The sequence below is a fragment of the Populus nigra genome, chromosome 17 (assembly GCF_951802175.1).
Source record: "Populus nigra chromosome 17, ddPopNigr1.1, whole genome shotgun sequence".
Taxonomy (NCBI): domain Eukaryota; kingdom Viridiplantae; phylum Streptophyta; class Magnoliopsida; order Malpighiales; family Salicaceae; genus Populus; species Populus nigra.
Window position 1 is genome coordinate 11,593,970 of NC_084868.1, and position 14,735 is coordinate 11,608,704.

At 36.2% G+C, this 14,735-nt stretch overlaps 2 protein-coding genes and 1 pseudogene across 2 annotated transcripts; 2 read left to right on the forward strand and 1 right to left on the reverse strand.

Annotated features, from left to right (window-relative positions):
* Nucleotides 1-1,508: 1,508 nt before the first annotated feature.
* On the forward strand, nt 1,509-4,057 carry LOC133676741 (uncharacterized). Its single transcript, XM_062098470.1, has 2 exons — nt 1,509-1,941; nt 2,835-4,057. The coding sequence occupies exons 1-2, from the start codon at nt 1,845-1,847 to the stop codon at nt 3,614-3,616; spliced, it is 879 nt and encodes a 292-aa protein (XP_061954454.1). The 5' UTR covers nt 1,509-1,844; the 3' UTR covers nt 3,617-4,057.
* A 256-nt stretch (nt 4,058-4,313) lies between these two features.
* Nucleotides 4,314-8,606, forward strand: LOC133676769 (U4/U6 small nuclear ribonucleoprotein PRP4-like protein; annotated as a pseudogene).
* Nucleotides 8,544-14,422, reverse strand: LOC133676768 (uncharacterized). Its single transcript, XM_062098505.1, has 11 exons — nt 13,971-14,422; nt 13,347-13,434; nt 13,073-13,164; nt 12,875-12,993; nt 11,769-11,884; nt 11,567-11,694; nt 11,388-11,474; nt 10,863-10,923; nt 10,740-10,780; nt 10,511-10,631; nt 8,544-9,011 (listed from the first exon to the last, which is right to left on the reverse strand). The coding sequence occupies exons 1-11, from the start codon at nt 14,348-14,350 to the stop codon at nt 8,952-8,954; spliced, it is 1,293 nt and encodes a 430-aa protein (XP_061954489.1). The 5' UTR covers nt 14,351-14,422; the 3' UTR covers nt 8,544-8,951.
* Nucleotides 14,423-14,735: the final 313 nt, after the last annotated feature.

A 14,735-nucleotide genomic window follows, 5' to 3' on the forward strand; every position in this document is an offset into this window, starting at 1 on the left:
ACTTTTTGACTTCAAAATCTTCAACCAGACATCAAATCGAAGGCACCGGCAGGTTCTTGCATCAAAAGTTTAGCATGGTCATTAATGATACAGAAAAATCGAACTACAAGGTATGTAGATATACTTTTTTTTTTACATGAATAATACATGCATCTCCATTAATTATATAAACTGTAAAGTTAATAATCATATAAGTTTTCAGTGATCCTCAAGGAACTTAAACTCGTGATTATTGAAGAATAAATCCAAAACCTGACCAGTTAAGCTACCTCTTAAAGTAAAAATTTTTTATTGTTTTTATATCGGTTTGATGTTTCAATATTAAAAATAAAAAAAATATTATTTTAATATATTCATAAACAAAAAGTATTTTGAAACACAATATCTATCACTCTTCTAAATAAATATTTAGAAATTATTTGTTTTTTCATTTCGAAAGTAATTTTAAAAAAAGTTAATTTTTTTTAAATTTTTTACTCCAAATTAATTTTGTTTTGTGTTTTCAAATCATTTTAATGTATTGATTAAAAATTAAATTTTAAAAATTATTATTTTAATATACTTCTAAATAAAAAAAACAATTTAAAAAATAACATCTAGTCGTTTTCTATCATATTTATTTGTAAAGAGTCCATGCATATTTTAATATTTAAATGATAGACTTAATGGTCAAGAAGAAGTTTATAGATTAGCTAGCTAGTGGATTCTTATTGGCATTCACTATCTTATTGATATTATGGCAGAGATTATTTTTAAAAAAATATTTTTTCAGAAGGATGGTATTTTATGTTAGCCAAGAAAATGCAGGAACAAGAATCGGACACCATTTCTGGTGATGAAAATCCAAAAGGGCAGGTAAAATGCAATTTTCACAGCAAGTTTGGGTAATCAGTTTGCCTCACATTTTCTTTTCATGGGAAATGTTTCCCTTAATTATTTGTCTATGCCCAACACGTTTTAACCTAAATAATCTCCACTCTTCTGCCTAATTGTGACTGTGACTCCGACAGGATGTTTGATTTCATGGTAGAATGTGTTTTTTAAAATATTCAAAATAAATATATAATTTAAGTTCAGCACTACTATTCATTAATTAATGACTCATCAATTTAAACACTCAAAAGAAAGAAGAGCGAAGACTCAAACTTGGATTTCGTTTTTTAAAAAATTCTACCTTTAACAATACACTTTTCTCCAATTACACAAAAAATTATTTTCTTAAAATTTGGATTATTAATGATGATACGTGGATTGATAAGTGAAAAACTTGCCTATGTTTGCTGTAAAATCCGAAAAAAATAAAAATAAAACAACAATAATTCCTTCCGAACAAAATTTACACAACAAGCCAAAGCAAACATTTGATTGAAAAGATCAAGCGTGAGTGAGGGTGGGATTTGATTATGGAGTCGTCCTTGTGCACATCCCTACAGTAACTTGGCCCTTCCATGGCAAGTTTGGGACCACATTAGAAATTCAAAAAAAAAAGGGCTATAAAATACTCGAGACAAGGTCAAATACTAGGGGCTTGCCATACTCGCCACCATTGACAACCAAAATTAAAAAACAAAGATTGAAACTTTCCTTCTTTTGAGTTGTGATCACCACCACCACCACCACCACCCTCAACAAACCTCCCTCAAATTCCTACAATTCTTCAGCCACCAAGATTTATTCTTTCATCAATCAAGTCTCTGAAAATAAATCCACAAAACCCTCCTTTTTTTTTTCGTTAAAGGGTTTTGATCTCACTCCTTGCTGTGTTTTCTTTGCTTGAAACTCAGTTTCAAACACCGTTTCTTGTTTAAAAAAACTGTCTTTTTTAGTTCTTGGATTTTTTGAGGATGAATAACAGGAGGAGACAGAGAGGTGAAATTTATCAACATCAAGAAGTTCAAGGGACAACAAGATCACGTTGTAGAAAACCTCCTCCTCATCATGGTATGCGGAGCTCTTTTCCTTATTTTCTTTTTTCCAGGCCTTGCATGAGGAGTTGCTTTGTGATTTTCGTTAAAGATTATGTTTTTTCTTTCAGATTTTGTTGTGGCAGCCTCGGTTTAGTGTTATTGCTCTTCGTGTTATGTTTTTTTTTTATACATATATTTTTGAAAAAAAAATGGTATCTTTCAGCTGGGGGCTTTGATAAAATAGGATGCCTTGTAACATGTTGGATTTTTTTCTCTAATTTGTGTCATTGCATCATTATTTTGTACACCTTAATTTGTTTAGAATCGGTGGTTGTTTTATGGGGTTCTTGATAATGTTAGAATCTGATGTAGCTTTCTAGATTTCTCTGCTTGTCGTCAGGGTATGGTGCTTGGTGATTTGTGCAGTTTCTGTTTAGAGTCTAATTATGTTGATGTGTTTTACTTTATTAAATATGCGTTTTTTTGTGAAATTTCTGGTGCTCTGGTCTATTTTAGCAGTGAATGTTGATTTAGATACACAGTTTGGGGAATTCGTTCAAGTTCTGAATTTTACTACACTGAAAAGAAACTGAACAATTTGAAAATGTTAAAATGTATCTGGGATTTTTCTTAGACATGTATGCAAATTCCATAAAAAAAGCCCCCGAAACTAGAAAACATGACAGGGAAAGAATGAATGTGTAGGTGTTCCTAGCTAGGTTTATACAAGGTGTTCGTAGAGATTTCTGTTGTCCTTTCTATGGCTTTCTTGTCACTATATTTGGCACTACCTGGTTTCAGCAATAATTCTGCAGTTCTCTCTCTTTATGAAGTTGTTTTTCTTCTTACTTGTCTTTGAAATAATGATGCTTTTTTTCTGTTTGTCTATGAGTAGTTTACCTTATATTCTTGCTCTATTTTTTTCAGGTAGTTGGCAGCCAACTGTTCCATCATGGGAAAAGAGATTCTGCTATTCAGTTGGTTCAATTCCATGGAGGAAGCTCCTGGAAACCAAAAGATTTATGTATCTCTATGAGAATGTAGTTCAGTGGAATGACTCTGCTGGTGAAGAGGCATTTCACAATGCTAAAAACCGATTTTGGGCAGAGATTAATGGCCTACCTTGCAACATATCACTGCCTGATCCTGATATTTATATTGATCAAATTGATTGGAACTCCAATGTTGATCCTGAATTGCTTTTAGACTTGGAGCGGGAACCGAAAGATGGTGATGAGACTAGCAAAGGGGAGGAGGTTGTGATTATTGGCAATCCTCTACTCTTGAACCAGCCATTTTCATGTGCTGGATGGGGGGAACTTGAGGAGGAATTTCAAAAGGTTCCTGATTTGGCATTGGATCCTGGACTTGGGGATTTCAACCATAAAGTCACCAAAGATGATTTTCCCTGGGAAAAGAGTGTTACTATTCCTAATGAAGCCATGACCGAAGATGGATGGGGAAATTGTTGGAATGATTCATGCGGTTGGGGCAACAGTGAGTGGGGTGCTAATAATGAACGGAAGAATGTTAGTGATGGCACTGGTGGTGACTGGGGAACATGGGATGGGCAAGGCCAAAAGAGGGAAGGTGCTGTTCGTCACATGTCAAGGTTTAAAACCTCCAGGTTTCACGGTGATGAATATCCAGTAGACCGTGGATTGTGGAGGCATGGAAGAGGGAGGAGGAGGGTAAATTTTGTTTATTGACAGCTACTTCTGGGAGAGACTGTTCAAGGCAGTGGAACTCCAAGAATCCTCGTGGATTGCCTGCGTACTTTGGTTGAATCGGGGCATAAAGTTTTGCAAGTGTGAAGTATATAATACAACTTAGGTGGTTTGTCTCCATATTGTTTTATTTGTTGTGTATCGAAGCATATACTGGTAGTAAATATAATAGGATGATAACAACTTGACAAATTCAATGTCATGTTGGATTTTATGCCGCGGTTTTGTAGTTTGCTTCAAGAAGTATGAGAGTGTTTCTTGATATGTTATCAAGTATAGGTATATTTATGCATGTAATGAGGATTCTAATCCTAATTTTAGAGGCAGAATCATGTCCCCTGCCGTCTCTGCATGGATGCTATTGAGAGATTGTTATTTTTGTTATCCTGATGATGATTCTTGTATTTAAAGGCTGTTTTCTTCTTTGCTGCTGCTCCTAACATAGCTTTCCATGGCATTCTGAAGCTTTATAGTCGTCAATTGTAGTTGCCCTGAAGTTTAGAGTTGAAGCTATATTCTTACTTAAGATCAAGGTTAAGTACTGACAAATCGAAATAATTATCAGACATGGATAAAATTGTGCCAGGCATTAAAAACATTTTAGATTAGTCTACAAGTCTCATCAATTCACACCGGTGCACATTATATAACTATTCAAAATTACAGGCAATTAAATCACGTGAATTCATGACAGACTTTTCTCAAAAGATTAACATTATTCATTAAAAGTGTCTAGAAAATTGTCTCCAGCCCAATACGACAAATAGCTTTGATAATTATGTTTATTAACTAGCTGTTTCTTATTGAATAACAAGGATAGACCATTGGCCTTCGTATTAATAGCTTCATTTTAGTTCTTTTATCTTTTAATTTATGAGATAATTATTTAGCTGGTTTGTGTTTTTGGTTTTGTTTACTTGAATCCTGATCCCAGTTATTAATAGCTTAATGCGTTTTAAGCTTTATTAACTGTTAAGTTTTTTGCTTGGCTAGATTGTCATGGCAGCTGAACATGAAAACCCCAATTCATCGAATTCACCAGCAGAATCTTCTGCTTTTGTCACTGATGATGAACTGATGATTGATAATACTAGTCCTATTCCACTAGCAATCCCACCATCAATACCGGCTGTGCTCCTAATGCTCTGATACTCACAGTTCCTCCTCGCCCGTTAGTGCCTTTCCCCATCCGACCACCTGGGGTGCAAAGTGGTGAGATGAGGACTAGTGACTCGGATTCTGACCAAAATCAATTACGTCCCACTGGAACTATCCTGGGGTCAACCGGAAGTTATGAAGTTTCAGAAGCTAGTCAGAGAACACAAGTAAGCTAGTAGCTTAACTGATAATAGTTAAGTAGTAAAGAGTTAATTAAAAGGAAATGACATTTCTAATTCGAATTCTACTACTTCTATTTCTCAATCTAGATATAAATATACAATTGACCGGAAACCTCGAGTTGACGGGCTTTCTAGTAGTTTGGCTTTTTGAGAGTAACCACCCATCTGTGTCTAGGAGTGTGTCCATAATATATATATATATATAAAACTAGTTAGAGAAAGGCAGGAAAAAGCAACGCAGGAGCTTATGATGAAGTGGAGTGCTGCTGCTCTGGCAGTGCCTACTAATGATATGGCGGTTAGGACTCATCGTCGCCGGCTTGGTGAGTCTGTAACTCGTTTTGGAGAAAGGGAGATGGAGAGACGGGACAGGTTGAGGATGCTTATGGCAAGGTTGGATTCTAAAGGGCAGTTGGAGAAGTTGATGAAAGCTCATGAGGAAGAGGAGGCTGCATCTACCGCATTAACAAAAGATGCCGAGGAAGGAATGGTTCAGTATCCATTCTATACTGAAGGGTCAAAAGAGCTATTGGATGCTAGAATTGGTATTGCAAAATAATTTATTTCCAAGGCTGCTATGCGTCTTCAACCAACGTGCAAGGAGAAACGAGATGACCCAGATGAGGGTGAAGATGAAGATGCAGACATTGATTTGGCTCGGAAGCAGGCAGAGAGTTTGAGTCTTAATAGCAGCGAACTTGGAGATGACCAGCCACTCTCTGGTTGTACCTTTTCTCGTGATGGAGAAATGCTTGCTACCTGTTACCTCTCTCTATCTATCCACGACCCAATCCATTTCTGTTTGTTGTCATCCTTTTTCTGCTTGTTTTGTAAACAGTTGGTTTTTTCTTCTTCCACCACATGACATATCACATCTGGCAGCATGGTCATTCTTTCTTACTTGGACAATACCCAATAACTTAATAAATTGAAGTACGAGTATTTTGTTTAGCAAACTATCCCTTTCCTGCTCCCAGTTACCATGATCGTTCCATGATCTGATTCCATGCTTTATTCAGCTTATGCAGTTCTTTAAGTGGAGTTGCTAAAATATGGAGGGTGCCTCAAGTAACAAAGGTTTCTACCTTAAAGGGGGACACAGAATGTGCAACTGATGTCGCCTTCTCTCTTGTGCACAATCACTTGGCAACTGCATCCGCTGATCAAACTGCAAGGTTGTGGAACACTGATGGTTCTCTCCTGAAGAAGTTTGAAGGTCATCTAGATCGTCTTGCTCAAGTTGGTTTCCATCCATCGGGGAAGTACCTGGGCACCGCAAGCTTTGATAAGACATGGAGACTGAGATATAGATTCTGGTGCGGAGCTGCTTCTTCAAGAAAGTTACAGTCGGAGTCTTTATGGAATAGCTTTCGACCATGATGGATTGCACGTGTTTGGAACCTACGTACTGGGAGAAGTACAATGGCATTGGAAGGCCATGTCAAGCCGGTTAGAGACTCTTTCCGAATCCTCTTTTTTCTCATGGGAATCTTGTTTTTGTTTGTTTGGAAAGTATAGTTGTTAAGTGGACTGTATTTATCATTCATATCATTTTCAGGTTCTTGGAATCAGCTTTTCACCCTTTGGCTATCATGCAGCAACTGGCAGTGAAGATAATATTTGCTGGATATCATACCAACCCACTCAAATCCTGTATCCCAAGTTTGAGCCCCAAGAAGGCTGTTGTCTGGTCACATCATCGTATGACATGACTGCTAAGGTTTGGTTTATTTCTAATCATGTGGATTGTTTCATACAGCTGAATGCGTCGAACTTATATTTATTCTATTCTGTAATATACGTGTATTCAACAGGTTTGGTCCGGCAGGTATTTTAAACCTGTCAAGACATTATCAGCTCATGAAGCCAAAGTTACATCTCTGAATATTAATGCAGGCAACTTTCCGAACTTAGATAAGTGATATATTCCCAAAGTTCTGATTATTTTACCACTTCGCATGAACTACTTATCTTTTGTATGTTTCACCTTATTTAAACCATAATTGATGTGCTAATATCAATGCATTAGCGCCATTGCACCATTACCAGTGGTCCATGCTCAAATCATCTGTCCCTGTTTACTGTCTGCCAAGTTTTTTTTTCCCCTTATATTGACAGTTTCTTTTTTGCTAAATAATCTTCGGCTTCTGCCAATTGCATTTACAATTTCTGTGCAACATAAAATTGGCATTTTAGTTGGTTTTATTTGATTACAAAGATATGAAATGAGGCAGTAGCTATCTGTTGGTATCATACTTGCTGAGCGAGAATGCTTATGGATTTTCATCTGAAACACCTTGAAAGTTGCTAATGGTCATGTTTTATTTATCGAGTTGTGGGAGTTGATGCTGAGATACTCAGAGGTCTGGAGAGAGGTGCAATCAATAGGATTTTCCTAACCCTCCCTGAAAGGAAGAAGAACGTGAAACTCCTTTTCCTTTCCACAGTTCAAATACCAAGTACTTTCTGATTCAGTGTAGCCCTCATTAAAATTTTGCTTATATGAATTATTATGTTAAGGGCATATGGATTAACTATGTTCCCTTGTCATTCTTGTTCTGCAATTTACTCAATTATAATAAGGTGTCATTTGTGTCTGTGTGCCAAAGGTTGGCTTGCCTTGTCTGGTGATCATTTGAATTGTCTTTGAAATGATTTATCTAATTGCTCTTCTGGACTCTGGAAAGCTCATTTTGTGCTGCTAATTTATGAATTACCCGTCGCTTCATTTTTGGTTGGATGAGTATTACTGCGTCAGATGGACATCATATTGCAACCGTCTCACATGATTGAACCATCAAGCTGTATACCAGCAGAAGCAATGACAAGCATGCTATGGAGGTTGAATGAGTTGGCTTTGGACTCTCTGTGGCAAACAAGTTAATTGTTGGCGGATTCTAATATTGTCAATATAGCACTTCCAACTCTGCTTTGAGTGGAATACCCAACCTCAGGAAATCATTTTTTTTTCATTCTTCTCTCTAAGAGATCATTGCTTATTGTAGGTGAAATCTCACTTCTACCAGATGGCTTTATTGTGCAGTGCCCCTGAAGTCTCCCTCTACGATTATAGTAGCATGTTATCCGCAATATGCTCATGAATTTGTGAGGAATTCAATGTTATTTTGCAGCTGTTCTGTATATCTTGCTTCACTGTAACCATTGAATTTTTTTTTCATAGTATAGTTTAAAATCATCCTTGGTGACCAAAATAGGGTTTCTGCTTCCCTTTTTTCCTTGACTTCGCAGTCAATCAATATGTGATGGGATGTTGGTGGATTTATTCCTTGTGTCACCCATACTTCTTTTATAAGCCTTTTCTTATCGAGTAAAAATCATGCAGTAAACTTTTTATTAGTACATAAAACTGAAATGTCATCGATACGTCTAGACTCTCCTCATTCTTGTTGCTCATTTATGTTCATGATTTCACTCCAGGAAAAATCAGACAGAGAAACGACATCTCAGGGAAATAAGTTGGTCTTTGAGTGACGGAGGAAATCGTTTTTAAGAAAAGAAGACAGATAGCAACGGAACACAGCAACTGTTTTCACACATCAAAGCAAGTCTTTCTCAAAGCCAATAGCATTTCTAATTGGATTCTGAATAAAGAAGGATTAAAGAAAAAAAAATACATGGGGTTGGTGAAGCTAGAGGTGTTCCATCCGAAACAATTCAGTGGTAACTTCGAGACCAAGCTTCAACACTTTCTCTATCTTTATCAAGTCTCTTCCCCGTAAAGATTCAAATTACAAAATTGTGTTAAAAGTCAAATCCCAGGAAAACACCATGCATCTTTCATACAAATGCTGGCATCGGCTTGAAGTGCAAATGTCCTCCATTGAATCATGCCCTCCGTGTAACCAGTATTGCTCTTTACAGCATGATGCCAAGTCATACAACAAACCATGCCGTAAGCAAAACCTTAAGAATGTAAATAAATACAGCTTGAAGATCGCTTCTTTGACCATGTTGCATCATTTATACCAACCGGTAAGTAAATACCTCAGCCCAAAACATATGCAGCATCCGAGTGCCTGTAAACACAGCTAGCAAATAAGTACACATGCCAACGTCTTCACAACGCATGTGCTGACTAACCATCTTGCATGACACACCCATGCCGAAATTTTGTTCGGACCAAGATGGGAAGTCAATGCAGTTCCTAAATCATTACATTCCTAAATCATTACAATTCAAAGTATGGCTAAAATGTCATTAATTCAACCCCCTGGACCAAGAATTCCCTGATTTTTGTCAAACTAATTTAATATTGAAATGCCATCCTTGATGTTAGCGAGGTTAGGTTTTTGCTAACAAGATAACGACAAAATACTGTTTTTTTTTAAAAAAAAAAAAAACTGGCAATATTAATTCAATGAAACATATTTGTATGAAAACAAGACTGAAAAATCCATAAGGAGATCCTAATTTCTCTCCAGCATTTTCAGCAACGAAGAGATAAAAGAAAATCTATCTGGTGTGAAGACATCCAGACCTCATTTGTTTCTTTCATAAATCTATTATTTCTACAAAAACCCAACATTGATCACGGCAGAAAAAAAATCCCATGTTGTAGTAATTATAAAATCAGCTCAAACAAGCTAAAAAAAATATCAACAAGCGGCAACTATTTCTTTATCCTATCAAATAAATGATGTCCAACTGATATATCATTCATCAATCACCCTCTTAATCTTCAGTAACAAAACAAGCCTAATCATGTTGCAATTTGCAGTAGCAATAAGGTATTTGGGGTAAGGATGCTTGGTTCTGAGATTGGCATTTGTGGTAATGAAAAATGATGATGGTTTTGTAATATTGAAAAATATACAAGGTGGTGAACATGTTTGGTGTGGAGAATTATGAGCAGAACTTATTTGTATATTTTGAAGGTTATTTACAATAGATAGCAGATAAGAGAAACATAGAGTAGAAGGCTTCTTCTAATTCTTTTAATGAATATCCGTAGTAATTATATGAAAAACTTAATGCATAAATATACATAAAAAGTTAATATAAAATAAAAACCTAATGGATGAGCCACATTAAAAAAATGCAATGCTTAGACATGAAATCAGGGATTTTTAGTTCAGAGGGTGATCTCAGATAGGGAAAAACTTAAGGGGGTTAAACTATAATTTAGTCTCAAAATATTAATGCAACTGCATTTCTATATGGTTTGCTTTGGAACCTGCATGTTTACAATCAAGTGAGGCAAACTTAATTTAAAATGGAAGGACACAAACTCAGGTATCAATGGTAAAGCTTAGCAATTTCAGCCAGATCTTCCTAGTTATAGCTGAATGAGATGGTTATCTGTATCATACAAACATATTGGTTTATGTGGGTTTTCAGTCAGCAGCCATTATGAAGTGGCTTGGAACTCCTGCTTACGGCCAGTGGTGCTCACTGGTCCCAAAATTGTGAGAAGCATGGGACAGCGAAGTCCAAACCCAGCATCAACGAGGGAAAAAGCCCCTTCCCCGCAGTGCATGAGTAAAAGGAGAGAAAATTTAACACAGAAATAAATCACCTGAACAAGAAGAAGATGCACGCAAAGTGAATTTTCTGACTTCCTGCCGAACATTCTCAAGTAAAAATTAACAAGTGTACCGTCATCTGTTCCTGTAAGAAGTCCTGTCTGAGGATCAAACCTGAAAGATTAAAAAAAGTTAATGCAAGTAAGACATCCATGGAAGATTGACAAAGGCCCATGAAATTCCCTAAAGCGCAAGCTTGCAGCAAGAGATTAGAGAATTTACCTAGGCAGACGATGTCGTGGACAATGCCTGAAGCCAAAAAGCTGAAGCAGGACCACAAATTAGATGCCTTAGTGGGTAATTAGAGTTTAAAAGCTTGAGAGAAGACGAGTTATGAGATCAAACCTGAGGGACTGACAAGAGGAAGTTTAATACTTGTGCCAAAAAGAAAATCAGAAGTGTTTCACTGTTCAAAGAATGGGGGGGGAATATCAATCATGGGGTTACGAATAGGCATATCGATGAATGCAAAGTAGAAAAACCCAGGATATTTGATGAATGTGACAATTTTTGTCCTAATAGCACAATTGATCAGCTATAATATGATATGAGATTGCATAATAAGAAAAGGAAAACTAGTGCATGGTTAAAATAGGTACAGAAAAGCAATAGGTATTTTCTAATGTGCAAACTGACAGGTATACCTAGTTCTAACAAGAAAGTTATATTTATTTGAAAAACGTTTAGTAGAAGAATACATTGATTCCACAACATCAAGAGTTTGGACAGGTAGTCAATCACATTCACTAGTCAAAACTCTTAATGCTATGTTCTCGAGTTTTACCCATGCATGGAGATGAGTCAAATGAATTATTCCCCTAATATATTGTGAAATAAAACAACAAAAAGATGAAAAGGTGCAGGACGCACCTAAAATGGCCTAAAATTCCAACAACAGCCATTGTCATCCCTGCAAAGTATGTATATGTATCTCCAACAAATACTGAAGAAGGATACCTAACAAACATTAAAAAAAACATAAACGTTACTTCAATACACAGAAAGAACAGTACAAGAATAACCTGATAAATAGAATCAAGTGTCAATACCAATTGTAAGAAAGCAAGGCCATGGAGGTTGCCAGTAAGGGTTGGACAAGATACACAGAGAATGCATGGGCCTGTTGATACTCGGGATCCGCAGATGCTCCAATTTGCATGACATTATGTATCAAAATCTATAAAATTGCTAAGCCATGTCAGATCCCTAAGAGAGTCAGAATTCAGTTGTTCTACAAATCTTTATGCTTACCGCAGATGCAATCACAACGGTTTGACCAACTTCAAGGCCATTTATACCAGCATGAATGTTAATGCAATTTGTGCAGAAAATTGCCAAAAACCACATGTAAATCTTATATATAAATCCTGTCAAAAACAAAATGAAAAAAACCATTAAGCATATGCTGCAATAAATGTGTCAAATGCCCTCATACAAACACATGTTACATGGGATATGCCCTTCCGCAACCACAAAATCTGCATTCAGCGTGACAAACAACAACCTGAGCAAATAGTCCCATAATTCCACCGTTAGCAGTTTGTGACTTTTATCCACAGCATTTACAAGTACTACTTGATTTTATATTTCCTTCCTGATCAAATTACAAAAACTGAAGTCCAATACCACTCTATGCTAATATACTTCTGGAAAAATCAAGGTTTTTGAATGTATAGGAATTTGATTCGTCTATTCACTCTTTCTCCTTGCTTCACATTTTATACAAAACAGGTGGCATACACGCTTTGAACTGTTATTATGCATGGGAGTACCTTACCAATTCAATATCACCAACCAAAATAACAAATTTCTCCAATGAACACTCATGTTTCAGATCTATTGAGTAAACATTTCATTTTAATATTCTGTGCTCTAAAAAAGGAAAAGAAAATAACAGGTAGGCAAGGTTCATAGTTACTGAAATGGTTGTTGAAGCTCAAAGACTAGATGGAGTGTTCTGCAATTCAAAGATGCTTAAATGACATATGAAGTGAAGTTACAGCACGATCATTCCAGTGTTATATGTTGAATTTATCCAGACAAAAGCAAAAAAAATAAAATTGTTGGCTCTTCCTTGATAACTGACCTTATAACTCCAGCCAATATATCAAATTTCTATGAAACAATGGTTTCTATTTCTTTTCATACAACTGAAAATGAAATTCAGGTTTTGTGATGAAATATCTTTAATTTACTATGAAATTAGAGGTATGTTTTCTAAATTAAATATATATTCATGATAACAAAGAATCCTAGCAAAGTAGCACATGCACGGGCGCAAATGTGGGTGAGAGGGGGGGGGGGGGGCAACAATTATGAAAATCAATGATCTCACACTGTTGAATTAGAGGACATACCCAGGTCCAACAACTTGAGCCCAACATATGGAATAAGAGGCTTTGGTATAATGATAGTTGTATGTCCAGCATATGCCATCAACAAAGGAAGGGCAGCAATTGATGGAAGCACTAATTTCCTGCTCTTAGTAAACATAAGAAAAGCCATTAGGATCCAATCAAGCATCAATTTTAAAAATGCTACCATGATGTACTCACACTCTCCATGGAACATCAAGGACATCATCTATGAACCCGAGTAGAGTCATGAAGCAAATGGATGCTAATGCTGCATTGTACTCAACAAGCCACTGCATGATCACAAATCACAAACACAAATCCAAGAGTAATCCTCCATGGAAACCACAAAACAGAATAAATATTGAGGAAGTAAACAAAAACACACACTTTGAAACACGAAATCAGAAATCTGCTGTAAAGATATAAAAATGGTGTAAAAAAATTGCAGCATAAGATCGCTAAAGATTCTTACAATGGAATCTGGCGCAAAGGTAAAAAACTGAAACACTATTGTCAAAACCATGAAGACTACCGCAACAACAATACCCAAGGACTCAGGCCTGCCGAAAACGAAAAAGTGGGAAATCTGATTAAGAAACCAGTAAGTTCACAAAAACAGCTACATAATCAAAGTCAAAGTATTTAATCTCTTAGAATTAAAATACCAATCATTCATTCTCTAACTTTTACTCTATAGTTTGACCAAGTATAAATATAACTAACAAATCAATGCAACATAGGAGACAGTCACAACTCCAAAATTAATTTTCAAATCATCAGAACTTAATCAGTAAGTGAATATAGAAGTCAAATAAAAAAACTAACCATCAATGATGAATAAAAAACAGCCAACGAAAATTTGCATCAAACAAAAGCAGAATTCACATTTACATTCAACTATAGCAATCAAAATTGAACCTAACAAAAACCCCGCTTCTCAATTTCTATCAAAAACTTCAGATCACAGACTTCCACAAAATCAAAACCGCGAGGTGCTGAATTTATAAGGGTGACTCACAATCAATCCAGCCCAATCAAAACCAAACCCAGATCATAAAATCAATAAAAAAACACAAAACCAACAAAAAAGACTCACACTTTAACAGTGCCTTGAGGAGTGCCCTTCTTGTTGATATCATAACCAAACAAATTCCTTCTCAAAACATATTTAGAAGCTACAGGAATCATCTTAACAGTAAGAAAAAACCCAACAAAACTAAGACCAGCATTTATAAGAATAGGTTTTATGAGGTCATGTTGGATCTGGTAGTGAAAAAAGAGCAAGTAGAAATACGGGGCTATTAGTAAAAGAGAGAGCTTGAAAATGAATCCTTTTTTTGGTGGCGCAATTGGTTGGTCATTGTTTGTTTCTTGAGGACGTTTCGTTTCTTTGTTGTTTGTGAGAATTGCTTCTTTTGTTGTTGTTATTGTGTCTTCTGTTGTCGTTGTTGGCTTTGAAGCTCTTTTTCTTGCCATGCTTCTGCTCTGCTCTGCTCTCTCTCTCTCTCTTTCTCTCTGTTTTTGTTGTGAATTTTGTCTACTTTAAAGAAGGGGTGTGGAGAGATAGCAAACGTTTATTTTTTTTATTTTTTTTCTCTCAAAATGGTGTCATTGGAGCTAATCAGATGTTGCCACGTTGGATAAAAAGGTCGCCACGTAGGAAGTACAGTCAAGAACAACCTTTTGATCGTTTCAAGCTTCAACACTTCGCTAGCAGGGTGAGGAAGTTGTTGGCCCAATTTTGATTTCTAAGCACCGGTGGAGGTCTAAACACTAAGCATCCAGGGCAAAGGACAGGAATCGAAACTGTTAGTCTTTGCTAGCCAGTCAGCAACTTTGTTATGCTGTTCTGCTAATACAA

Bases quoted from the DNA above. Each gene is read 5' to 3' on its own strand.
- LOC133676741 (XM_062098470.1), top strand. From the start codon at position 1,845: ATGAATAACAGGAGGAGACAGAGAGGTGAAATTTATCAACATCAAGAA. The intron at 1,942-2,834 runs GTATGCGGAGCT...TATTTTTTTCAG, and splicing joins AAAACCTCCTCCTCATCATG to GTAGTTGGCAGCCAACTGTT.
- LOC133676768 (XM_062098505.1), bottom strand. From the start codon at position 14,350: ATGGCAAGAAAAAGAGCTTCAAAGCCAACAACGACAACAGAAGACACA. The intron at 10,924-11,387 runs GTGCGTCCTGCA...TTCTTTGAACAG, and splicing joins GGAATTTTAGGCCATTTTAG to TGAAACACTTCTGATTTTCT. The intron at 10,632-10,739 runs GTAAATTCTCTA...TTAATCTTTCAG, and splicing joins CCACGACATCGTCTGCCTAG to GTTTGATCCTCAGACAGGAC.